The sequence below is a fragment of the Genypterus blacodes genome, unplaced genomic scaffold (genome assembly GCF_046128005.1).
Source record: "Genypterus blacodes isolate CSIRO-AG114 ecotype Tasmania unplaced genomic scaffold, CSIRO-AGI_Gbla_v1 ptg000003l_1, whole genome shotgun sequence".
Lineage (NCBI taxonomy): Eukaryota > Metazoa > Chordata > Actinopteri > Ophidiiformes > Ophidiidae > Genypterus > Genypterus blacodes.
Window position 1 is genome coordinate 9726023 of NW_027466817.1, and position 26068 is coordinate 9752090.

A 26068-nucleotide genomic window follows, 5' to 3' on the forward strand; every position below is an offset into this window, starting at 1 on the left:
TTTAAATTGATATAACACATACTCTGAAGAAAAATTGTGCTACCATGATATCACAATTTTTTTATTGTCAGAACTCAATCCGTACACTGTAAAAATACATTTGGCAGACATTTTATTCTGCGAGAACTGAATTCTCAGCACGGCTGCAGTCCCTTGGTAAAAACTTTACGAGTAGCTTCCTGCCTCGAACAGTTTGATGACGATGGCTTCATGTGGCCTCAGTTTGACCACGGCCAGATCGATAGCCCCAGAACGGTCCATTTCTGTGCTAGTTACAAACACGCCACCCTCTGGCAGAATTGGGAGCCAGGTCGGGTCCAGCTCTCGAGGCTCTGACCCGAGGTTGAGCAGGACTAGGAAGTGAACACATCCCCAGGAGCGCAGGAAGGCCAGGATGGAGGTAGGCGAGGGAGGGAACGTGGAGTTGGACAGAGATGAAGAGTTGAATGGGAGGAACTTTAAAGTGCCATACAGAAGCGTTTCCTCTCTGGATCTGTAGTGGCTGAGGGAGGTAAACAGAGCTATAGATCCAGCCTCGATGACCTTGCCCTGGGGGGGTGGATGAAGGAGACTGGTGTCAGAAAGTGCATAAACTAGCAAAGAACTTGTTCAGGTACAACTGCCTCATTGCTCACCGCATGAGGATCGGATGATTTGTTGGTCTGCTCTCCATGGGAAGAATCAACACTCGACGAGGCATTCTGTATGACCGAAAGCTTTGACTCAGCAACTTCGCCTTTTGAAACTGAATTATTTAGCTTGAGATCTCAAGCAAGGACTTTACCTGTACTTCACCAATGCCTTCACCATATTGGATTGCAGGTGAGCCTGGCAGAGTCATCATCAACACCAGCAGCAACTTCTTCAAGTCATGACTTGTCTTTCCTCCAACCTATTAGACACAAACCATCAGTACCATGAAAGACAATTCTGCATATTTGGCTGTCACGCTCGTCCAACTCACAGTCCAACTGGGCCATATATCTTCGGATGTTTGCAAGTGTGTCTCTATGGATACAGCCACTTCCTGCGGCGACAAAAGGTGATTGGTGGACTGCAGTATTGACCTGATGACCATATGCACCAGTGTGACGTTGGTGTGTTCGGAGGTGTTGAGAGGAAGGAGAACGTCTCCCATCTGTTTCACCACCACAATCCTGAAAAGAAAGAAAGACTGTCCACCAACACCAACCAAAGTAAAACATCCCCATGTGACCATACACACACCTCTCCTCATCCTCGTTAGTAGTGTACTTCTTCATCAGATCTCTCCACCTCAGCAGCGTCTGAAATGTATACATTATTGAAAAAAGTTAGTAAATGAAAATCTTGTTTTCCTGAAGACCAGTATTTTGCGAGTTTACCTTTTCTGAATACACTGCATCTGTGTCACAGATTGCAAATCCTGTCACACCTTGGTCCAACCAGAACTTCAATGCACTCTGGGGAAGGAAATGTATGCATGTGGTGTGTTTGAAGAACTTCAAAGTCTCACTTGAGGACATGTTTAGCAGTGTGATCTGAAAACACATTTTACCAGCATGTTGGCTGAACTTTGCGACTGCTCCTCCACATTTCCCGCTGCAAGTCCAGGTCCCAGCAGATCCAGTTCACAGAGGTCCAACACCACTTTGAGGTCTGGAGGTGTGGAGAATGACCAGTAAATATCTCAGTGAGAAAACATAGAATACATGCGAGTCCACTCACCCAGGACCGTTCACTCACCTGCTTTATGGCACTCCATTAGCAGATGCTGGATCTGAGGTATCGTCCCCACATTCTCATCAGTCACATTGAGGTTTGCAGGAGATGCCTTCTTATCAAACATGTCACTCAGGATCAGGACCCCAATTCCAAGAGACTTGAGGTAGGGAAACTGCTCACATATATCTTGGACAGGACAAGGAAGAGATCGAAGTAACAATGATAACATTTTAGTCACCTGTATTATAATCTTATTTTCTGAAGATAAATGCAAACCACAAGATGTGGAACATTGCCAAAATCCACAAAGCCTCTTCCATCCAAATGTTACTTAAATGGAAACTCTTTTGTAGATATATAATGGACTTTTCTTCTTATGCTAACAAAATTGGCAGCTGGGAATGTTTCATCTGCTTGGCAGTTTTATTTTCTGACAAAGGAGCCAAAAACCATGTGGGGTTTTTTGTTGACCTTCTTGCAATTGTAGAAACATTTGCAGACACCACACATATTCTCAAGCTGGCAAAAAAAAAAAGTGAAGTCTGAGATATGCAAAAAAAAGGAATGTTAACCTTAACCTAAGTCTAAGCCCCGGTTACTTCAGCCACACCAAACAAAGATGGTGGAAATGTCCTTTGGTTTTATGAGACTAATATACAATGTGTATTTTAAGATACACATTTTCTTGAAATGTGTGAGCAAAATTAACGACATGTCATTTCCGGTGGCCATTTTTGTTTGGTTTAACTGAGGTCCGGTATTTTGGACGGGGACTCTAAGGTAGTTTACAGTTTCTTTGGGAAGTCTTTGAATGTGTCTTTTCTAGACGTTATCTGACCCTAGATAGACAGCCTTGGGTTAAACCTTCGCCGCCTCACCGTTTATGTCTACCGGCCCCTCGCTGGCTATGAACATGGGGGGCTGCAGCTGGTAGAACAGCGACTTCTGCCACCACTTCAGCGGCGTCGCCACCGGCTTGGGGCTCTTTATTATGATGGCCACGGCGGTGCCGAGTATGGCCAACCAGGTCAACCAGAAGAGCAGCACCAGGCGGGAGCGAAACTTCCTCCACCCCGGACCCCCCGCGGCCAACTCCAGCTCCTCCATGCTCAGGGGCTGCCATCGCGTCACGGGCTCCAGCTCGGGCTCCGGGATCAGCAGCGGGGCCGTCTCCGTCACGCCCACAGTGCCCGGGAGGCCGTGCACTGGGGCCGCTGGCACGCTGCCGTAGCCCGGGTCTCCAGCGTCCAGAGGCATGCTGCCTGGCTGCAGGTTAGTCACACAAATAGATGAATGAGTTTGGTTTCAGTTTGGATCGCCATGCTGGCTCGGGTTATAGCGGGCACAACTTGTTGCTCGTTAACACGGTGTAAAAGTTGTCTGCGGCTGTTTGATGCGTATCCATACCGTGGTGTGTGTCTCCTCTGGGGCCTCTTTAGGAGTTGGCTCCACGGGTAAGATTACAGATGGCACCAATGGCTTTAACTTTATAGAACTAGACTGCCCCAACAACACCCACTACGTGGCTCTGTTATGATCCGGGTCAAAACCTGCTCCAATCTGCGTCCAACAGGTGTTTTTGTAGTCAAATGAAGTCTTAAGTCTCGTTAGAGCACAAGGGGCGGGGCCAGATTTCTCACTTGAAAGCTGATTGGACAAACCTGCTACTCACCTATGGAAACCTTCCTTAGTTAAACCAAAGTTAAGTTCTCTCTGTCTCTCTCTTCTTGTCTCTCTCTCCCTAGGTGTCTTCCTTTTTTCATTGTACATTAAGGTTTTCTCTGGAGTTTGTCCATGTCTTTCTAGAATTTCCTGAAATTGTGGCCTGTAAAGTCCTTTGAGACGTTGTATGTGATATGGAGCAATACAAATAAAGTTGACCTGACTTGACTGTGATATCTGGAATTGTCAATCTTTAGCAATGGCAGAAAATTTGCCATTTAGAATACATTGATGAGAGCATAACATTTCTGTTCAATCAAGGCCTGAAGCAAGCTGAGGCAGCTCCATGCCTTAGCTCAGAAAAATAGTTTTTCTTGAATTGTCGAGGAAAATCATCTTGTCTCACTTCTTTGTTTTCTTGAGATAATTAGAAAATGATGACATTAAAGACTAAAATAATAAGAATATTATCAAAATGATAAAGCTATCGTGATCTCGTACCTGTACCCACCGACGCTTCTGAATAAGAAAGGTAACCCTGAAATATGAGGGACGGATCTGTACCATCAACTAGATTGATCATTGTGCCTCTCTATGTCTTAAAATACAGTACTCTTGAGTTACATTGAGAGATGTTAATTTGACAAAACTTTATATATTTCAATATAAATTGATGCAACCTAGGAAAACCATTAACTGTGTCCTCAACCTGAACAACATCATAAGTAAAATGGGATTGCGGGACATGAAAAAGGAGGACAAACTCAACACTGCTGCATACTTCAGTTCCATTCACACGAGACTGCACTCATTCCAGTACTATGTAGATCAAGGAAGTCACATGTGTCTTATCTAACACACAAACTGCATAATTCACCAACATCCCTCCTATGTGTTACTGCAAACCCCATTTCTACTCACAAGTTCTCTCTGAGCTTTCTTTTCTTCCTCTTCCTCTGGTCCTTTTCAATTTGTCCACCTTTTCTTCTGTATCCCTCTCCACAAGTGCTCTCAGCTCTGCTGTTGCGCTGTTGATTTGGCGTGCCAGGAGTGAGGAGGTGAGAAGGCTTCTCCTCCATAAAAACTCTGCTGAGTCAATTAATACAGAGGTGCGGAGCCTCACCACACCTTGGCAACACATTCTGCAGAACCCATGACTGCCAGAGTGAGCCCCTTCTGTTTGTGTCTTTATCCTTCCTCTGACTTAAACCATATTATTATTATTATTAGTATTATTATTATTATTATTATTATTTTTATTATTATTATTAGGTTAGCATTAATAGTCAATATAAATTAATAATAATAATACATTTGCATAATGTTCCACATCAGTCTGACTAATCACAGATGTTCCTGTGTGCTTGGTGTCCACACAATGCGGGCAAGTTTGAGTTTAAATGGGATGAAGTGTGAACTCACTTATTCATTAACATATTGAAACTGAATGGCTTTTATTATATTATCATATGTTATTGTACAATCTGTCTTCTTAAACATTTAAGTTGGAACAAGCTGTTCCACCAGAAAGCTTAATCACTCCACTCAAATCAATTAACTAATCTGTTTTGTTCAATAGAACACGTGTCGCATATCCACTCTAAAGTGCAGCAGTGTATATTTAAGTAGGTATGAGTGTTAGTTCCTGGGAACATCTCACCCCTTACATTGAGTCTCTCTCTCTCTCTCCCTCCACCTTTGATCTCTCACAGGATTGTGCAAACTAATTATTTCCTGAGCTATTGCATTCCATCATCAGGCTGTCTGGTTTAATACACGGGCAGCATAAATCATGCCTTAGATTATGAACTTAAAAAGGTCTTTATTACAATAATAATATATGCAATGATAACTTATTTTGGAAAACATCATTCCAATATTACTACAAACATCAGCAACAGGTGTTTTTATGTGATTTACACATTGCCTTTGGGTGTCATCAGGAGGTGGTAGACATCAACATCTTCTGTTTGAGTGCTGCTAAGAAAAATTACCATGACACAACAATATATACATGGCATAAACATCGAGGTAAAGTATTTTCTCTAAAATTGACACACATTGTACAATTTATCTGCATGCCATTTTTCCCCAATTGAAAATGTTTGTTGTTGTTGTCCATCAATAATTAAGAGTGTTAGCCTTGTAAATACGACTTGGTGAGGTGTTTGATGAAATTTCCAAATTATTAATTGGAATTTTCCAATTTTCAACACGACTCAAACGCAGCATTAGTGCTCATCTACAACATGAAGCCTCCTGTTCGAGCAGGTCGCTATGGAACTGTTGAAGCTGACAATTCCATGGAAACAATTTCATTCTGACTCCACCTTCTCCTCTTCAACGTCCTGTAAATGCCACAGAACAATGAGGTTAGACTCATGAAACTGCTATATGTTCTCCACATAACTGTATTTTCCAGGTAATACTGTCACTTAAAAATAGAGGAAAGCACGACTGTGTAGTCAGAGTTCACAACGTAGTATTTGTCAAGAGACATTATTTTCATAAATACCGTACCAATCCTAAGGAAACCTATTCACATAAATGAGGCTTATTACTAATATGGCTCAGTACAGGTCATTGTCATTGCTTGAGTCTAATGAAACCTGGTTTACCATCGGCTCCTGAGATCTTTGAATCGTTGCATGTTTCTCAAAAGCAGAGATGATGCATTCTCGCCTGCAAAGAGAGAAACAGCGGTATTATAACTCTCAAAGTTTATTCCACTGTAAACAGATCTTGGGGTTTGGAGCTTGATTGTTTGCTCACTTGCTTGTGATGCCACCTCCTGGTGGAAGCCCAGGTATTCCCTCTGCTGTGAGGCTCTTAATCACATACAGAAGGTCAGGCTCCTCATCACTGGACCTCATCACATTGACAATCTCTGTGAAGGGGGACAGAGATGTATATTAATTTAGGGAGGGGTTGCTTTGTAATCTACTTTCTGGTTGGGTTTGAGTAAAGCCTTTGGCAGAAAATCTTGGCAGAAAATCACCTCCCACTCTCCTGTCAAGCGTTTCCTCTAACGCGCTCTCCTGTTGCAATGCCTCTTGTGACACCTGGGGGGCGCCAGGGAAACAGATAATGATGATGCTCATGTTATCCAAGCTGCCCTGTGAAGAGGAATAAACAAACAAGAAAGAAGTTTAGTAGGAAGCATTGTTATTGAGGGCGGACAATTATTATTATCGTTGTAATTTTAAAGCAATCTCAATATTTTTCAATCAACTTTTTAACAGTGTCAAGTTCCCAGGGCCCAAGATTGTGTTTTGACTTGTCTTGTTTAGAATGAACAGCCCTTAAAAACCACACAAACTTAAAAACCACTGAAATAAATAATCAAAAAATAAGATTTCAGAAATTTCTTGATAGATGATAAACTGCTGCTACCTATTAATATGTTCAGTTAATTGTCTCTTATTTGACTGATCGATCAATTGATCAATCAATGAATTGGTTTAGCACAGCCAGAAGCTTTCTTTTGAATTGTCATGAAATAAACACAATCGTTGATCATACAATCATACGGGTGAACTTAATATGACCATGTGGTAAACGGGTTAGTGGATAACACAGGGGATAACTATTACACAATTAATATCAAATGTGTGGAATCACCACTGGATCTTTGATCTTTTTTTATTTTTTATGAAGATGATTGTCATAAACAGAAATAATATAACAAACTGATAATAAAAGGAATCTTGGTTCTCTGAAATAACCATCAGCCAGACTGTCTATTCTGTGGTGCTCAAGCATTGGGCAATTAAAAGAAAAGAAAGGGGGATAGTTACTGTCATTAGTCATCATACTGATGGATGAAAGCTGCTGTCCCCCCATAATGCCTTTAATGGCATAGCAAGAGCCCCCTACCCAGAGATAGAGAGCTGTAAAACAGCACCAAAGGTCTGCTCCACTCTGGTCCAGGCTCCTAGAAACCACCAGAACTTCACCACCACACAAAACACCTGAAGGAAACTTCTTCTAAGGACACATTTGAGGTAAAGTTGAGAAGGATTTTTAGTTTCGAAATTTTGCCTGCTAAATCAAAACTTCACTGCTCACAAATCAGGTTCCTCCAGAAAAAAATATGTATTATATGCAACGCTGACTGCCAGAATGAGCTCAGTAGAACATGAAATATGTGAACAGTGTAAAAGATGTATTTGTTTAACACATTTACCTCAAAATAATAATGTGTGTGTGTATGTGTGACATTGTGACATCACTGAGCTGAAGAGTGACGTTCAGTGTGTGCAAGAACATGAAGTTAGTCTATCTGAAGCTGCTCTAAGCCTTTTTCTGAGAAATAAATAGCAGTGGTTCATTGCCAGACTAAAGCCTTTCTTAGCTGGTGTCTACTCAGCTCCGATCACACTCACATTCAGTCTTAATCCCAGTCATGTGTAGCCTTTCTTCTGCCCTATCCTATGTCCTGACACGCCCTGATCCGTCTATTTATAGGCCCAGCTATTCTCTGCTCGCACTTCAACGCACACGTCTTCAGTGTTCAGATGGACAGTGCTAACAAGCATTAGGAGGACCTGTAAGAGACAATCTACTTACATAATCGCAATCGACGCCATTCCTTCTCACAGATACCCTGCTCAGAGTGTACACCTGCCACCTCCCGCCCCCTCCTTCTTAATGTAAATCTAGTTGTTCATAAATGAATTTGCTGTAATATTATCTCTAAAAAACTGAAATCCAGGCAGCTGAGGTCAGAATAATGGGTCGGATTTCAGCTCAGCCAAGACTACAGAGTGACAGCACTGAATGTGTGATATACAGTATAATGTAGGTGTCGCCGCAAAATGAATGTTGTTAGTTTCAGTATTCCCAAATGACATTTCCATGAGCCAGCACATTCCATAGTGTCTTTGTATATTATGTATACTGAATTTCATTAGGTAGCTGCCCTACATGGCCAAATGTATGTGGACACCACTACTACCTAAATTGTATTTTCAGGATTTTCATTTATACATGGAAGCTGTGAATGAAGCAATTTATTGGATTAAAATGGAAAAATTGGAATCCAGGAAAAAAAGGAAACAGTCTGAGAAAAAGTTACCTCTCATTAAATCAACAAAATCTAATTGAAACTTAAGGGCAGATTGACCCTATATGACTGAGCGACATGGTATGGTAGGGTGCCTACACACTTTGGACCAAAGAATGTTGAGTCTACTGATGGTATATTTGGACATGCAAAATACAAATTCTCAAAGGTTCTGTTATCACCAGCAGATAATCTCAATCTTTTCTATCTTCATTAACCCAGTCTACTGTATATGGGTTTGTAGGTGTCGTTTAGGATATTCTGCTCTATTCCTTCCACCACCTGTGTCAAAAGCATGATGGAGCTGGATCAGATGCTTTTATGTCGGGCTTTAAGGGTTTTAGAGCCTAAGAGGCTGCATGAATTGTATTTGAATGGAAGTTTCCCTACCAGGACGCAAACATGCGTTTCTGTAGTAGTGAATACTTTACCCCTTCGCCGCCCTTCTTACATTCTCACCTTGTAGAGACAGAGGTCGATGACTTGGGTACAGATCTCTCTGAGGTCTTCGCACACCTGCAGACGGCTGCGCACAAAGGCACACAGTTCCTCATTTCCAATGGCATCCCACACGCCATCGCAGGCTAGAATCAGGAACTCATCCTCAGGCATCTTCTCCAGCTCGTACACCTCTGGCTCGGGTGACACCAGCTGCTCTGTCTGGGGCCTCCACTCCACCCCTTTGAAGTCAAAGTCTCCTAATGCCCGGGAAACAGCCAGAGAGCCGTTTACTCTCTGCAGAGTCACTGAACCCCCGGCGTTCTGGATTCGCTCCTTCTCTCTGGGGTTGAAGGGCTTATGGTCCTCTGTGTAGAAGACCACATGGCCGTTGCGGCAGAGCAGGGTGCGCGAGTCCCCACAGTTGATAAAATAAATGTACCGCTGCGAAAGCATCACGGCTGCTGCGGTCGTGCCACTGCGGTCCCAGCTATCCTGGCGAGCTAGCTTGTGCATATGGCTGTCAATGTTCAGGAAGCCATCACAGATCCCCTTCTTCACCTCATCAGGGTCCTCATCCTCAGCTTTGATGCCACCTGTGGGCAATGACAAACATATGAGGTTCTCCTATGAACTTTGTAACGTGTATAGTTTCAGACTTTGCTGTTTGCTTTCAGACCAACACGTTACGTTTTGGAGTGCATGTAAACGTAATGACTGACAGAGCTTTCATTTACGAATTGAACAATGTCACCGCAGCCGTATAAATCATTTTTTGCTTCCCATGTCAAGTTGAAGTGGTGCTGTTTATCTACATTGTGTTGGTGAAATGATAATGATAACAATTCAGGAGAATCAGCAGAAAACAATGCAGCTCTGATGAATGCGTTTGTGTAGACGACATTTACCTAAAGAGGTGAGAGGAAAAGGGATGCTTGCTGGGTCATGGTAGTGGTGGTTGAAGGAGTGGTGTGTATGAGGGTTCAGTGTCAGTGTGATCAATCTCTCCACAACTGAATGATTGGTAATGGTCTTTAATCAATCATTCTTTGATTACCTGTAGTCAGAATGTGATCCAGTAGGTGTCTGGAGCAATAGTTGGCCACCGTGGTGCCAGCGTGTCCATCAAACACAGCAAAATAGCCCCAATCTGCCCGCTCGCCTGCTAACTGGGGCATGCAGGTGTGGGCGTCCTCCATCTGAGCCCTCCAGCCCTGCATGCTTGCCACAGCGTAGTTCAACCCACAATGGGACCCCCCCTCTGCCACGTGCTTCTCCAAGATGGGGCGGCCTAGGTACGGGTTCGGCAGTAAGTCATCCTCGTCAAAACTGTCTTCCTCCTCTGACTCCTTTTCGCGGGATCCTCCTTTGAAGAAGAAGGTGACCATCCTCTCGGTTTCTTTGACCAGCTGGCGGAGGAAGGAGGGCACCTCCACGTTACTCGCCCGCCTGGCCGTCCTCATGACTCTGCGGAGCCTGCGCTCAAGCCTCCTGCTCGACCTAACGGCGGCTCGTCTTTTCCTGGTGCCCCTCTTGCGGCCCTGTTTTTTCCCCAACAGGTCCAGGGCAGCTGTCAGACTGTGGCACTCCCAGCAGTTAAAAAGCAATTTTTACTTTATTTACTTTAAAACTCGTTAGTCTCTCTATTACAAATGATCGCAGCCATTTTTCTCACATCATAGTTTCAGAATCCGTCCCTCTATCCTCTATGCTTTGTCTCCCTATCTCCCTCTCTTTCTCTGCGTGTTGCCCTTCCCTGAGTTTGTCCTGCGCTTGCATTGGCTTGGCTATTTGTGTCATCTTATCCTTCGGCCTCACCCACTCCCTCCTCCCTCCTCGCTGCATTAACCTGATAATCACCTGCTTTCGGATTATCAGCATTGAGCTTTTTACTCAACATGGAGGGTTTCAATGAATCAGTGTCTGTATAATACTACACTATACTACTACTACTACTACTATACTATTCTACTAAGTATACTAATAATCTTAATATGTTCCATAAAGTGAATGTAGCTCCAAGTGTGTTTATGTTTGAGAAAAAATAGGTAAAGAACAACAAATTGACATATAAACAGAGCTCAGACTGAATATACGTGCATAGTACAGTATGTTTGAATGTATTTAGCATATAAGCGGTGACCTATCATCACGATTTGTGTAAGATGTCACAATACAACAGCGCACATAGTTATGTCCTCATATCAGCATATTAGTGATTGATCTTAATATCGGTGAAAGTTCTGGATACTAATTTGACGGCATGATACCATCAGAATTGGCATTCTTTAACGAAAGCAAATATTTTGCAGCACCTTTTGTCAACATTCTGTTTCACAGTAACTCATAGAACAAATATATAAAGTTACCAAATATAAAATGTCAAAATACTAAAACTAGCAGCATTCAGCAAAACCACAAACATTTAGTGCATAGTGTTCCAAATACAATTCAGAGCAGCAAACCCTACCTTGTGCTATATGTGGCTCTCCTGGTCCTCCTAACATCATATCCGTGCCTCCTAAGCTTATTACCCGTGTACCTGTGTGTATTTGGAGCAGCTGACCTGGTTTAATAGGTTTAAGTACGTTTTGAGTGGAAGTTTGTTCTTAACCAGCTAAAAGTAGGAATTAACCTTTTATCAGCTGGTTAACAGTAAAGTGTGTTTGTTTACCATTATTTATTCAAACCAGACTCACTCATCACACACACAGATTGTGCTTATCTTATGGCTATATGAAGGAGCTGCACATACAGTAAATCTACGCATGCACAGCCTCAAATGGAAAATGGCCTCAGCTCTCCTGAATCGCACTCTTCCAACTTTTGTCAAGCGATATCCCTTATAAAGACCTTTGTCAGTGCCCCAGCAACTTGAAAATATATCTTAATTCTCATGCTACAACTCTCAAGTGCAAGATGCATGATGATGCCCCCTGGTGGACGACATTTTTAAAGGCCTGAGGCTGCAACAAATGGATGTAACACAACCAGATTGTTTTGTAATGTGTCCCATAGTCATATAGAGTGAACTGTATGTTAAAGAGTTCCGTATAGGATCTAAATTAAATCATAATGGAATTTAATGTATTTGTATCGCCCGATATCACATCCCATCCACTCTGCACGGTGTATTATAGAGTTATTGTATATGTACAATTAATTTACTTATGTAAAAATATATTTATAAAACAAGGTAAAGCTATACATATAAAGTATTTTGTTGTATTGTTGCTGTAGCAAACCGGGGCAGTGGACCCTAGGTGGGGCTAACGTCTGGATCGCCCGTCTGCACATGCGCCCTTGCATGTTTATACATTTTTAATGATTGGTTTTGGTGTAATTTGTCCAGGCAATAATGGCAGTACTTCTATGATCCTGAGGTGAAGTGACACAAGAGACCTTCCCCGTATCCTACACTCCTCCGCTGCAGTCCTAATGATGCTGGACCAGATGAGGAGAGAGAGGGAGGGAGGGAGGGAGGGAGTGAGGTAGCATGGTACAGGGAGGAAGGGAGGGGCTGCTGAGTGATGGAGAGAGGGAGGGGTTGCCATGACGGAGCGGGGAGGCCGGCAAAGCTGCGCAGCAAACGACACAGAGAAAGGAGGGTGGAGGAGGAGAGAGAGAGAGAGAGAGGTAGAGGGAGGTGCATGCAGAGGACGAGAGTGCCGGCAAGAGAGGAAGGAGGAGGGGGGGGGCTTCCAGACTGGCCGAGCCCAGCGATGCCTTGATGGAGTATGGGCCAGGTTTTAGGATTCTCCCACTGCCGTGAGTCTGCTTTTGTATTGTTGCCTGCTGGTCGACGTGTGTGCGTCTGTCTGTGTGTGTGTGTGCGCGCATGTGTGTTTGCATTTGTTTTTCTGTGTGTACGGTCGACACGCATAATTGCATCTCAGCATCTTCTTCTTGCTAACTGCTGTGAGCATTGTATGCGCGTTAGCCGACCCCCCCGTCATCCTACTCTCCTCCCTCCTCATCTCTAACAAACACATGGCTGAATGCATGGAATATAGTATAGAAACAGAGCGTCTCTGCGTTTTCTCACTGATGTACAGATGTTTGTGTTGTTGTTGTTTACTCATGTGCAGGTTGTGTTTGTTTGCAGACAACTTATTTTTAGACGTAGGGAGGTCGTAACCTACAACTTCTCCTTTTCTTTTGTCTAAATAGCTACCTTTCTACATTTAAGCTGTTTAATTATTGTCTATGTGTGCTTATACAGTGTGGGTGTATGTTTGTGTGTGGCAAGAACATGCTGCGCTCATAGTGTGTGTGTTGATTTATGAGCCACTTCATGTTATGAAGGCCTTGCTACTGCCAGCAACTGAGCAATGATTCATTGAACTACAGTGTGACAATAAATAATCAAGTTCTGATGGATTTAAATTATTGTACACATTGTCTACTTTACTCAGACTTATTGTTGTTATAATAGATAATCCTATTAATGTTTGCTGTTTAACCACCTGAAAGGAAAACAATCTGGGTGCTCGATCAATTTTTATTTACATGAGACTGAAATATAAATGATGGCTGTGAACAAAGGAAAAACTGGATGATTAAGGGGATTTCCAGGTTCACTGAACTTAAAGCCATTACCTAGACTGTCCACTAAGTGACGCTAGAATAGTGAGGCAGAGCAGTAAACATAGATGGAGGAACGCTCTGCTCTAGACCACGCTGCTAGAAACCATTTACACAAACACCGACATGAAAGCAGAAAACACCCAATGGAAACTTCCGTCTCTATTATGCGTGAAGTTATGATTTCAAATATGCGTGTTTCTCTAGTTTTTGCCTGTAAACTGAACACATAGGGATCAATCATTACGGTGAATGTTACCATGGCTCTCCGGGAAAAAAAGAGGTATTATGTGAGATGCTGACTGCCAGTATGAGCTGCGTTGAACAAGAAAAATGCAGACAGTGGTTTAAGAGCTTAATTTGATAAGTGACTGTGTAGAATACAAGGGCTCTATACAAATCACTGAAAAAATAATGACATTTTCAAAATGGGTTTTCCCCAAAATCCCGCAAAAGGCTTTTGAAAATCATTATTAAGATTATTTTTATTACCTTTTATCAAGTTCTAAGTGGTGTGTGTTTCCATGGTGCCTGTTGCTGGTTTTATCTCGTCAACCTCCATGTTGATTCACCTGGGTTGTTTGTTTCTGTAGGCGCCATCAGGATCAAAGAGAGGAGTGATTTGTAGTGAGTGTGTGGTGCAAACAGTTTTGTTGTTGCTGCTCTGAGTAAAATGTGACGTTTGTTGTCTTACAGAGGAATATGGCTCTGTGGCGTCCACGCCGGACTCCACGCCTCCCTGCACCGACGGTACCAAAACAAAGCTTAAATAATGCTTTTAAATGAGTATAGTGTGATTATTATATTGTTATCTTTGTAAGCACTTACTTACACTTACTTTACTACTCTGCCTCTCTCTCTCTCTCGTTTTTGTCTCCATCCAGGTGGAAATGAGGAGTCGGAGATGTATGAGCTGCAGACAGCCAGGGAGTGGTCCGAGGATGAGGAGGGGGGAGATGTAGATGATGACGATGGACTGACTTCATCGCCCTCCATCTGGGGCACGCCCCGTCAAAGCTCCTTCGAGCAGACTTTCTCCTACATCGCCATCGCTGAGGCTGAGGCGGCGGGAGCCTCGCGACACCTCCGTGACCGCCGCAGGGTGGGCTCCAGGGGAAGCCGCTCTCCTCTGATCCGTACGGACACACTGGAAACTCTGTTGGACTCTCCTGATGTAGACTGGGATCCTCAACTTTTCCTCTGCGGAGAGGAAGAAGAAGAAGAGGGGACGTCACAGAGGGAGCAGCATGTGAGGGCGGAGGACGTGGTGGGCAGCAGGGAGCAGCACAGACAAACTGAGACAATCACTATCCAGCCCTCTACCCAGAACCCTGACCCACATGAGGGTCAAAGCAGTTGGCCTGAGACTCCCCAGACTCCCTCTTCATCCCCGTCCTCCCCCCAACACGGTCCCCAACAGGGTGAGACAATAAAGAGGGCAGGGGTGGGGGAGAGCACCTAAAGGGGCTGTTATGCGTCACTGCCTGCATTTTAAGCAAACACGTGCACATCAGTGATGTTCACCTGGGTCCTCAGGGGCCGGTGTCACGTTTGGTAAACCACAATGTAGAGGCCATAAAAGAAAATGGAATTTCAGCGTTGTTTGCTTAATACTCCTCTGTCTGCTGGTTCCTTTGTTTTCCTGTGTGCTCTCCATTTTCTTTTCCAGTTTGAACATCTCCATCTGCTGACATGCCCAGACTGAACAATTCCCGGACGATACAGTATATCTTGTGCATGCTGACATATGTAGGAAGCCAAATATGAAATTGTAAAGACACGAGGCAGTTGTCTTGTCCGATTTATGATAATCTAGAGCGTCTGAGAGTTGAAACTGATGTGATGTGATACAGAGATAGACACACGGTGAATCACAGTAGTCCCCAAATTCCGGACTCAAAGGTTGCAGAATACTTCATCTGATTCAGTTTGACCCCGTCTTAACGATTGGAGATGAGATGGCTAGTTGTGCACATGTATCATACTTTCATTTGAAAATAGTTCCTGATTTGCCTTTCTGTGATCTGTGTCATCAGTCGTTTGAGCTCAGACTCAGGAGTCAGTGGTGTTGTCATCACATGGTGACATCATGTTCTGTTTCCCAGCAGCAGCAGCAGCAGCAGCAGCAGCAGCAGCAGCAGCAGCAACCTCCTCGCTTCTCCCTGAGCCAGAGTCTCCCGTCTCCAGGGAAACCATCTCAGTCAAGCTGCTCACATCAGTGCGACCCCGAGGCGGGCTGAGAGGAGACACAACGCCTGCGTCGTCCGCCGCCATTGGTCTAAACTCTCAGGAACAGCTGGTCAGCGAGCACTGGTTTTCAGCTCTCGACCTATCAGAGGACCCAGCAGTATGCACCCACATAGCAGGTACGCTTGGAGATGTTCGTGTTTTTGACCCCTGACCACCTCTCCCTCTTGGTGCTGAGTAAGACGCACACACACACGCACACACACACACACACAGTCTCTCCTTAAATCAATACTGTAAAGGAAGCAAATATCAGATTTCCCCCTCACAAACGAGAGCAGGCGCGACGCCAATACGTATAGTCGACGCAACCCCCTGGAAGTCTTGAGCACTCAATAGCGTCTCCATAGTGACGCTCTACTGGGAGTTGGCGAAGGATTGGTTAAGTGTGGGGCGGGGGGGGCAACATTCCTGGCAAGTAGCTGACATTGTGAAGACGCAACATCACTGCTTTGTCAGAGTGTATCACACACAGAGAGAGGTGTGTGTGTGTGTGTGTGTGTGCTATTCATTCCCTCCATGTGTATGGGTTCATCACATTGAATAACAAGGGGTCATGAGGTCATGAGGTCATTGCGATATTCCCAGATGCTAGAAAGTGGTTAAGTTGCTGTAGGAATCGACAATGTTTTTCCAGCAACAACTTTGGAGGAAATCCTGGACTGTTATCGACTGTGTCTCTCCGATCTCGCTGATTCTTCTGATCTCTCCGATTCTGCATTTTTCAAGGAGCTTTCAAGGAGAAGCTGGCCTCAAATTTATCTCTTTCACTGCAGCACAGGTTTTAAAACTATGGGAAAAGAACAAAAATAGGCTACAGTAACAAACTCCCTCGTCCTCTGTGATTTCAATTGTTGTCCACTGAAAAGAGCTTTCAACATGCACACACACACACGCACACACACGCACGCACGCACGCACGTGCACGCACGCACGCGCGCGCACACACGCGCGCGCGCGTACAACATGCATGCAAACATAGAGAGCAAAGAGAAGGTCCAGCTCCATTATGATGATAGCACTTTAAGGGGAAGCATCACTCAGAGTGGAGCCTGGTCTTATTTTAGTGGGTGGGCGGCTGCACACACACACTAAACCCTCCGACCGTGATGAATGTGTAGCTCGGACCGATGACAGAGGATGAGTTTAGGGTGTCCTGAAAAAAATAGCACACAAGCCGAACCCTTCATATAGCACCGTGGTTTATTAGCTCTGGTGAGGTTAACTTTAGAGCAATGTCTTCAATTCTCGGATGAACGGACAAGAAACCTCAATCAGAATAAGTTATAATCGCCCATAAACGCATGAAGTTCAGTCAAACAAGTGCAGTTAAAGAGTCCTGATTTTTCTGCACAAGGCTGCAACGTTCCTCCACGCCCTGATCGCAATCCAATTTCGGGACGGTGTTGAGCTGCGGGAAATGTTTGCGCGATTGGTCGATCTGTGTCAGGTGATACCGAAATACTACATAACCCCCGACCCCAAAACTTTGACTGTTTTGCTAGAGTTCCTGCGTCTCTGCTCGGCTAAATGCAAATGTTCCAGGCCTCATCAATATTGATGAACCTTCTCTCAGGTTGGACTAATTACAAGCTGGCCCCTGTTCCCCACGAATCAATCTGGGAATGTTTTTAAAGGGTCACAGGAGGACGATTGCCACGACAACTTGGGATAATAGCAGGAAGTCTTCTTGACTAGAGTGCATGTGTGAAAGTGCTTTAGGTCTTTATCTAAAGGAGATAGCGCACATTCTTTCTGCTTCAAAAGGCACATTTGCTTTTCACGTAAGGAGATCCCGTGATTCTGAAAGTATTGGGTCATCTCTTTATGTGTGAACCTCTTGGGGCTCTTGGGGGTCTGAACAGGGGGGCTGGGCTGGGCGGTGCTGCGGTTTAGATTATTTTGGGAGCTTGGTCCTTTGGACTGCTGAGCGGGCACGGGGGAGAGAAGCCAAAAACAGTCTGTTGGGGCGAGGGAGCACAGCGGCGCGGAGAGAGCGAGAGGGTGTGAGCGGAAACACCGGAGCAGCAGCAAAATGTCCAGCAAAGGTGAGACCTCGTGCTTAAAACCAAAAGGTGACGATTGGAGATGTCGGTGTTGGCCTACAACAGCAGAGGCTGCTTCAGGAGCTGAGTGTGACCGCAAAGTGTGCAAGTGTTTGGTTTCACCGACCCGCAAGCAGGGGAAAGCCACAAATCCCAAGTCTGGATCGGAGTTGAATGCTGTTGGTTTGAAGTCGTGGGCCGTTAAGGGTTGTGTGTTTGCGGTGGCGTTGTCTTTGATCGTCTCGCTACTCGCAGAGTTGCTGAAGACGGTCAGCTGGAGGTGCGTTTGTCTTTTTAACCTGATGAGTTGTTTGCATGCGTGTGAATATTTGGTCCTTGATTGTGAATCTCAGTCGTCGTGGTTTAATTTGGTTCAGACGTACAAATGAGTGTTGCGTCCCGCTGTGGCATGCAGATAGGAAATTATGGTACTAATGTGTGTAATGACTTAAGCGGCGGAAGAGTTTGCCGCGCTGAGACGCGTTACACAGCGTAGGACTGCGAGTTTCCGGAACAATCTGACTCAGCTGCTCTCTGCTGGCACACATGAGATGAATGTTGATGATAAAATGCGATGATGTCAGACTGGCTGCTGGTCGCTCTGCACCTTTTATGTTGCTTCAGCTCAGGTTTCTGTTATAAAGTTTGATGGTTAGGGTTCTGAAAAGGTCAAGTCATCACGGAAAACATGAGAAGTTGCCAAAAAAACAATTATCTGGGGACGGTGACCACACATGTGGTAATGGGGTCAGAAGTGATCTGATACCTCCTGGTTCAAGAAACAACATGAAGGTTCAGAAGATGAAGGAGGAAGCTCCAACTCCAGATCTACACAGTCTATTGCCTTGTTTAAGGGCGTTCATAGCAGTTTGACCTAATTTACTGTACATGCACCTGGGGGTGGGGGGGCAGGGTGTGTGAAAGCTTGTGTTGGGGACAAAACTAAGGGGCAGAAGTTGAGCTCTGTTCCTTCTGTTTTTTTTATTATTTAACTATTAATTAAACATTTGCCTTTATTTGACAGGAAGAGAAAGAAAATGCCAAATCTGAACCACAATGATTGTGATCACGTGGGCTCACTGATCCACCTGGATCATCTTTAAAAGCAGCCGTGGGGATGAACTATGTATCGCTTCTTCTGCAGATTCATCTTCTGCCTGTAGTTTGATGCAGTTTTTGTGCAGTCCTCGAAAAAGTAGATTTATATGTCAGATTGTTTAAACCAGAAACGTTTGGTGTGCGACTTCAGTCATGACCTGAAAACGTTATTAAGGATGTTGCGATTCTGAATCAGAGTCTCGGGCAAGTCCCAGCAGGATGTGGACTCTTGAGCACGTGTCTTTATTTACAGTAAAGTAGCTTTCATGTGGGCTTCCAACCTCCGGCCTATTGTTCTTTAGTCGGTCCAGCGTATTGAGTCAGAGGCCCCCTGTGGCTCTGTGTGCTGAGTAATCCTGACACAGCCCGGCCACAGGTGCCTTCCAGGGGCAGCGTGGGGATTAACTGTCTGCAGTGATGATTATTAATAACCCACCTGCTGTCTGTGCACTGTAACCACACAGGCCTCCTTCGTTCTAAAGCTGGATTTACACTGATGACGTGTTCACAGGCCTCAGAGCGAAGAAGACAATGGAGTGCAAAGGATACAAAGGCGGCCAAACCTCCCAAATCCAACGTGTCCAAATGATCCGATTGGTACTGACAGACTGACTACTAACAGAGTGAAGGAAAGAAGCTAGAGGTGGACTGTCACTTTATGAATGTGACTGCACTGACTGTAGAATTTGTAAAGTCTATTGTTTGTTTAGTCAGAGCTTGATGAGTGTGATCCAGGCTCAGTCATTGTCCGTCTAAAGATGTTACACAGTCTAAACACCGTCTCTTTGAGGCGTCTGTCTCCACAGCAGCTGTTGCCGGGTGACAGAGGGAAACTAGCCGGGTGTGGAAAAGGTCTGAAGTTTGTCAGCAGGTGCTACCAGAGGCTGCATTTACATTCAGGGTCCCTCCTGCGCCAGTTCAGCTTCCCTCCTTCACCGGGGGGCTAAATTTAGCTGGTAGTGGAGCTCGACGTGTCCTTGTAGCTCCTGAGTGGCTGGAAATCAATCTGTGCTCCGTGTCCTCCCAACCACCTCCACGCTCCACTGGTGAACAATCAGCCCTCCGCTCTCCCTCTGTGCCTGCTGCCCCCTTCACTTACTGACCTTTTGGTCAGAGGTGAGCTGAGGCGAGCGAGCATGAGTGGAGAATGAGTGATGGTGCTGTGAGCGACGCCAAACAGGGAATGAGGAAAGATCTCCCAAGATCCTCTGCTGCCACGTGTGTGTCCAGCTTAAACATCTACGCAAGAATGTGGAAATGATGAAAGATTGGAGAGTCCGTTCATTCATAGTACAGTGTTGTCCATGTTAATATGATGATGTAATGTCTCTGAATTGGCATCTGAGTTCACTGTGGAGTGGGCGACACAATCCAGTCGCACTTCTTTGGAATTCCACCAGAGGGCATCAATCGCTCAGCCCGGCACCCTTTCCCTCCTTTTCTTCGACTTTTCTCTCACTCTCGCTTCTTGTTCTCCTTCGTCCCTCCTCTCCTCCCTTCACCTCGTCATCTTCTCTCTCTCTCTCGCCCTCTCTCTCCCTCAGTGATGGACCTGATCTACTGGAAGGAGACGGAGCGGACGGGCATAGTGCTGACGGGGCTGGTGGTGGGCCTGCTGTCCCTGTTCCAGCTCAGCATCATCACCGTGGTCTCCACAGTCTCCCTGGCTCTGGTGTGCTTCACCATCTCAGTCCGCATCTACTACCAACTCCTCCACGTCCTCAACTGGGGGGACGGAGTTCACCCATTCAAGTAGGTCGCGTTCGGTTTCAGAAGAACGTGGGGAGCTTTGACTAAATGCCTCCTAAACGCTCCTCCTTTCTGTCGTCTCTCAGGAAGTATCTGGACCTGGACATCGGCTTTAGTGGCAAGCAAGCGGAGCACTACATGCAGAGAGCCATCGTCATGTTCCTGGCTGCTGTCGACGCTCTGAAGAGACTCATCTTTGTGGGAAACCTCCTCGACTCTCTCAAGGTGAGCTCGGCTACTTGATTACATCATTGTTGTTACTGTTAGTGAGGCTGTTGGGGAGAAAATCACGTCTTCATTCAACCTTGTAGCTTGTGTTTACCCTCGTCAGACCTCATGGCCTTCATATGAATCTATAGGCTTTGCTTTGTGTGTGTGAGCTCAGTGTGTGTCCTGCTGAGGATCAATCGGTCCTCCATCTGCAGTCTAATCAGCCCATACGTCAGCACACACTACATTCCTTCACTCAGTGTTCCTAAGCTGACTTAAGACTTGTACCAGGTGTCCTGCTAAACATCTGACTGCTGGACTTGCACTGTTTGGCTGTTTGTGATCTGCTGCAGGTTTCTATCTCCATCTGCAGCAGATCGCTTCCCTCTCTGCTCGGGTGAAGGCACAGTATCACTTTAATTTTGTTAGGATCGAAACACAGAGGAGAGAGAGAGTGTGTGTGAGAGAGTGAGAGAGAGAGAGAAAGGCACGGCACAGAGTGATGAGGAAATTCACTTCGCTATGCAGTTCTCTCTCTCTCTGCCTCTCTCTCTCTCTGCCTCTGTGCCTTTCTGCCTCTCTCTCTCTCTCTCTCTCTCTCTCTCTCTCTCTCTCTCTGCCTCTCTGCCTTTCTGTCTGTCTCTCTCTCTCTGCCTCTCTGTCTTTTTGTCTCTCTCTCTGCCTCTCTGCCTTTCTCTTTCTCTCCCTCTGCCTCTCTGCCTTTCTCTCTCTCTCTCTCTCTCTCTCTCTCTCTCTCTGCCTCTCTTTCTCTGCCTCTCTCTCTCTCTCTGTTCTGTCAAGCTGACTGATGCTTTTTCCATTTCACGCCTGCATGCCTGCTTCTTCAGTGCTCCATTGTTTTGTTTGTGTCTCTGTTCTCCTCTGTCTTTTGGCTGAGACTTCCTCCTCCTCCTCCTCCTCCTCCTCCTCCTCCTCAGTCAGGGAGGTGAGATTCTCCAGTTAACACTCATCCGCAAACCTTTTCCCTGCCAAATTTTCATGCCTTTGTTAGTTTCATTTTCAGTAACAATCTATGAAACGCTTCAGTGTTGCAGCGCTCAGCCAACATTTGTTTCCTTCACACTTCTGTTTCAAGGTTTACATTTATATTTCACACGGATCAACATTGGAACAAATCTGATGCTTAATAGCAAAAGACAAAACCTTTTTTTCCCTCACAATCAAAAATCGCAGTAGGATTCAACCTGAGCTCTTTGCCGTGCTTCTCCTTCACCACCAACATCACACCGTATCCAATGACAACGCGTCTCACACACACACTGTGTCCTCCCCCGGCTCCACTTAAGGGCTCAACTGTATCGTATCAGTGTTTGCTTAAAATCTTACCTTAAACGCATCAGATCGATGATAATGTTTAGTGTCTAAATCTCCTGAGGGATTCTCTCATTACACATCCATCCTCCTCCTCCTCCTTCCATCATCGCTGGAGACGAAGACTTCAATCCCTGTCATGGTGCTCTGTGGCCCTCTGCTGTATAGAGAGTGTGAGAAGCTTTTTCCAGGTTAAACGTAAAGCAAGACGTGGGTTTGTTTGTTGATGGATCTTCTCTTTCTCTGCTCGTAGTTCCTGGCTCTCATGTACCTCGTGACGTATTTGGGACATCTGTGCAACGGCCTTACTCTGCTCGTCATGGGTAAGAACTCGGACAACACAGAATCCACAGAAACACAGTGTGCTTGATGAAGAGGAGCTGTAGCTGTACTGACTGTGACCTACAGATGTTTTATGTGTTAATGGTAACGTTTCCCTCTTTGCTGTGGTCCAGGTGTGATCGCCGTCTTCTCTGTGCCACTTTTCTACAAGCAGCGGCAGGTAAACGCCTCCACCTGCACGTCCACACATGCTTTACATTTCACCCTTTTTGTTTGTTTGTTTTGTATTCACTTTGTTTCTTCATGGGCGTTGTCACAGGAACAGGTCGACGCCGTCATCGCTAAGATCACCGGCCAGTACGACAACGTGGCGGACATGTGAGTACGGCGGCTCAGTGACACGACTCCAGGTGCGCTGTTGACCCCAGCTCATGAACCCGTGTCCCCTCTCTTCTTCTTCTCTTCCTCTGGTGCAGCCTGCAGAGACTGGCCCATGGCGGCAGCGCCCCAGCAGACCCCACTCCCGGCGGCGCCAAACCCAAAACCCACTAAACAAAACACGTCGACAAGAACTCGGCCAAGAGTCGTTACCAGGGTTACAGGCTGTCACTCAGATGTCTTACCCAGCAGTCTGTGCTCCCAGCTCCAGAGACTGGGGGGGAGGGGAGGGGAGGGGTGATGATGATGAAGATGATGATGATGATGATGATGGGGCTTACGCATGGTAATTTACACTAACTGGGTTCTTAAACAAAACAAGATCGAGGTGTTTGGATGGCGGATGAGACTCTCGAAGATATCGTCATGGAAACGCTGAACGATGCAGCTCGTCGACGGAAATGCTTGTTGTCCTTATGGTGTAAAATGAAGTAGGAAGTTTTCGTAGCTATAATCCAAATGAGGCACTGAGGGCTGGAACAGGAGCTCCAGTGCCTCACACACAGAGTCTGACAAAGAGGTCAGAGGTCAGAGAGCCGGAGGTCATCGTTGTACACGGCAGCATTACAAAGCAATTTAGAATGCATGCGTCCATGCCACAGCACGCGTACATGTCAGGATGCTTCTTCATTTCATGTTTGTGTGTTCATTTGTATGAATGTGAGCAAAGTGCGAGTGTGTGTGTGTGACGTCTGACCTGCTGCTCGCTGAGATGAAACTTAAGATCACATTAAAATCACATTTGTTCTTTATTTTACATATACTTTGGTTCTGTTCATTCATTCATCGCTTGTTGAATTTTATGTCCCCGTCTTAAAGCAGCACTCTGTGATCTTTAGAGCCCTGTAGCGCTGTGTTGTTGTCTTTTGTTTACATTTATGTCAGGGTCGCAAAACTCCAAATCCAGACCACAGCGCTGCTTTAATAAAGGTAAATTAAAAAGGTTTAGCGATCGGAGCATAACGTTACATGTGCAGAGCTTTTGTTACTTACTAGTGAAGTAGGAAGTCTGTTAGTTAGTCTGAAACGGGGCTCCGACCTCATACCCCTGGTTGATATTGAGAGTCGGGGCAACGGGAATTCTGAACATTGCTGCACTCGATCGTCCCCAAAGAACTACAAAATAGCTACAAATAACGGTGCAATTGTTTATCCGAAACTGAAACAAACGCGAGCCACATTAGGGCATTACTGAGCAGACACCGGACCAATCAGCTTCACCCAATACTCTAACATACTGCATACTGTACGTTAATATGAAGCATTTTCAGGTCGACACAGTGCCGCTTTAAGTTTCACACCGCTGCTTACTGGCTGTTGCAGTTTGGATCTCCATCGGTGGAGACAAACCCGGATTCGCCATCTAGCATTGCTCTCACTTATCAAAACGAAATGACGCTTATATTCCCCGCTGAAGAAGATGAATACTAGACATTGGTTTTATTGAGTAACACGGGACGCTTGTGGAGGATTGTGGGAAATACAGACGGTGCCTTTCTAACCACAGGTTACACTGCATGATCGCACTTAGCGAACGACGGCTCACTCACCACAACTTCTCCCAAAACAAACCACTAAACGCATATTTACCAGACCATTGCCTTTGTGAGAATGGTATTTTGTATGGTGTACAATACTTGTCGGGTTGCACAAGTGTACTATGAGCAGGTATCTTATACTGAATTGTAATATACTGTAGGTACCAATTTTAGAATTAATAAAATTCAGGATACGATGCAACTGAACGTCCACGTTTCCCGCTTGGGCTGTTGTTTTTGAAGGCCTCACCAGTATGTGTCTGCTTCATTGCCTTGTTATCGTACGATTTAAGCTAAAGCCTTGTTAGGCTAACAGACGTAACACGACGCCCAAACATTGTGGCCCATTTCATTTCAGTTGTGTAAGGTTTTCCCTGCACTATTCAGATGTGGTCTCAGTGCCACACTTCATCGGTCAAAATCCATATGAACCCTGTTAAAAGTCATGGACACCTTCCATTAACAGAGGCTGTAACGTGAGCGTCCACAATTAGAGAAACTGACCCCTAAACGGGCCCCAAGCAGAGGATTAACGGCTGGGGTTACTTACAGTTACATAAGAAGCAGTTTGCATTCTTTGGTGCGTTTGAAGACCCGGGGCCCTCATTTGATATCGATTTTACCTCCATATACAGTATTTCATGTTTAAAATGCACCGACGTACAAAACTCTGTTCACATTTTATATTCACAGCAAGTCTCAACCCGACCACAAGGGGGCGACAAAAGCCAAGCCATGATTTCTAACCACCTTTCTCCACCGCTCCCCTGTGCAGATTGGACCCTTGTCGCTCTTAAAAAATGTGTCCATACGGGTCACAGCTATAGTTACTACTCACTTTGCAAATGTCAAGTGACTCAGCTATTTTAGATCAGGAGGAGTGAACTAGTACAGACCGAGCTGCTCCTTTAAGGTTCACATACAGCTGGAACTGGGCTTGAGAAAGTAGGTCAGGGGGTCTCTCTGGGTTTGATATTTCAGCACGTAATGCGTCATGTTCAAAATGGACATCTGAGCTTTGTCTCCAGGTCTCCTGCTTTATGGAGAGGACACGCCTGGACATGTCTTCATTTAGTTATACACCACACTGAGCTGTTCTATTCTATTCTGTTCTGTATAACCAACCGATCCTATATAAACTCATATTTGCATACCAAGGAGTGGTAGCTCGTGGGGCCATGCATTGTCTGGTGCATGTTTACACACTGATTTTCATGATTTTCATTACATCCAAACTCAGTCATGAGGTCATTGTTTCTTTGTAAGATAGAACATTTCTGGTGATATTAGACATTCACTTACCAGATCCACAGTCCGTAGAATGGATCCTTATGGATCCATGAACACACGTTGAAGCCTCTAAAACCTTCGACCTGTGACCTTTGACCCTAGAACCTCTATGTACCTGTGTCCCGGATCTCTCTCCTATAGTGACTTCCTCACATCAGTTCTTGCCTCAGGCTCGGAAACCTCTTTTGTTTCACATCTAGATCTCAGCTTTTACCTGCGGTAACAATCAATCAATCAATAACATCTTCAGGTAGGACAGGGTGAAGGAAGGGGCCCAATGGTGGGCTTTGCCTCGGCCCCCAAATCCTTACGCCCGCCCCTGGCGATGAGGGCGGGATTAGTCAAATCAGTGTGAGGGTATAAACCGTTAGCCCCGCCCTCCAGCT

General features: G+C 45.3%; 3 protein-coding genes across 3 annotated transcripts; 1 reads left to right on the top strand and 2 right to left on the bottom strand.

The window, feature by feature from the left end:
* Nucleotides 1–57: 57 nt before the first annotated feature.
* On the bottom strand, nt 58–2961 carry LOC142992532 (amino acid transporter heavy chain SLC3A2). The gene is made up of 8 exons (XM_076143004.1): nt 2583–2961; nt 1726–1890; nt 1563–1638; nt 1365–1440; nt 1228–1286; nt 965–1157; nt 785–892; nt 58–549 (listed from the first exon to the last, which is right to left on the bottom strand). The coding sequence occupies exons 1-8, from the start codon at nt 2959–2961 to the stop codon at nt 166–168; spliced, it is 1440 nt and encodes a 479-aa protein (XP_075999119.1). The 3' UTR covers nt 58–165.
* A 2720-nt stretch (nt 2962–5681) lies between these two features.
* On the bottom strand, nt 5682–10332 carry ppm1na (protein phosphatase, Mg2+/Mn2+ dependent, 1Na (putative)). The gene is made up of 6 exons (XM_076143017.1): nt 9927–10332; nt 8891–9465; nt 6365–6482; nt 6139–6253; nt 5985–6048; nt 5682–5714 (listed from the first exon to the last, which is right to left on the bottom strand). Exons 1-6 carry the CDS (start codon nt 10330–10332, stop codon nt 5682–5684), a joined length of 1311 nt encoding a protein of 436 aa, XP_075999132.1.
* A 2274-nt stretch (nt 10333–12606) lies between these two features.
* rtn2a (reticulon 2a) lies at nt 12607–22968 on the top strand. Its single transcript, XM_076143028.1, has 10 exons — nt 12607–12637; nt 14150–14203; nt 14338–14874; nt 15589–15819; nt 20388–20595; nt 20679–20817; nt 22388–22457; nt 22590–22636; nt 22736–22794; nt 22893–22968. The coding sequence occupies exons 1-10, from the start codon at nt 12607–12609 to the stop codon at nt 22966–22968; spliced, it is 1452 nt and encodes a 483-aa protein (XP_075999143.1).
* The last annotated feature ends 3100 nt before the right edge of the window (nt 22969–26068 follow it).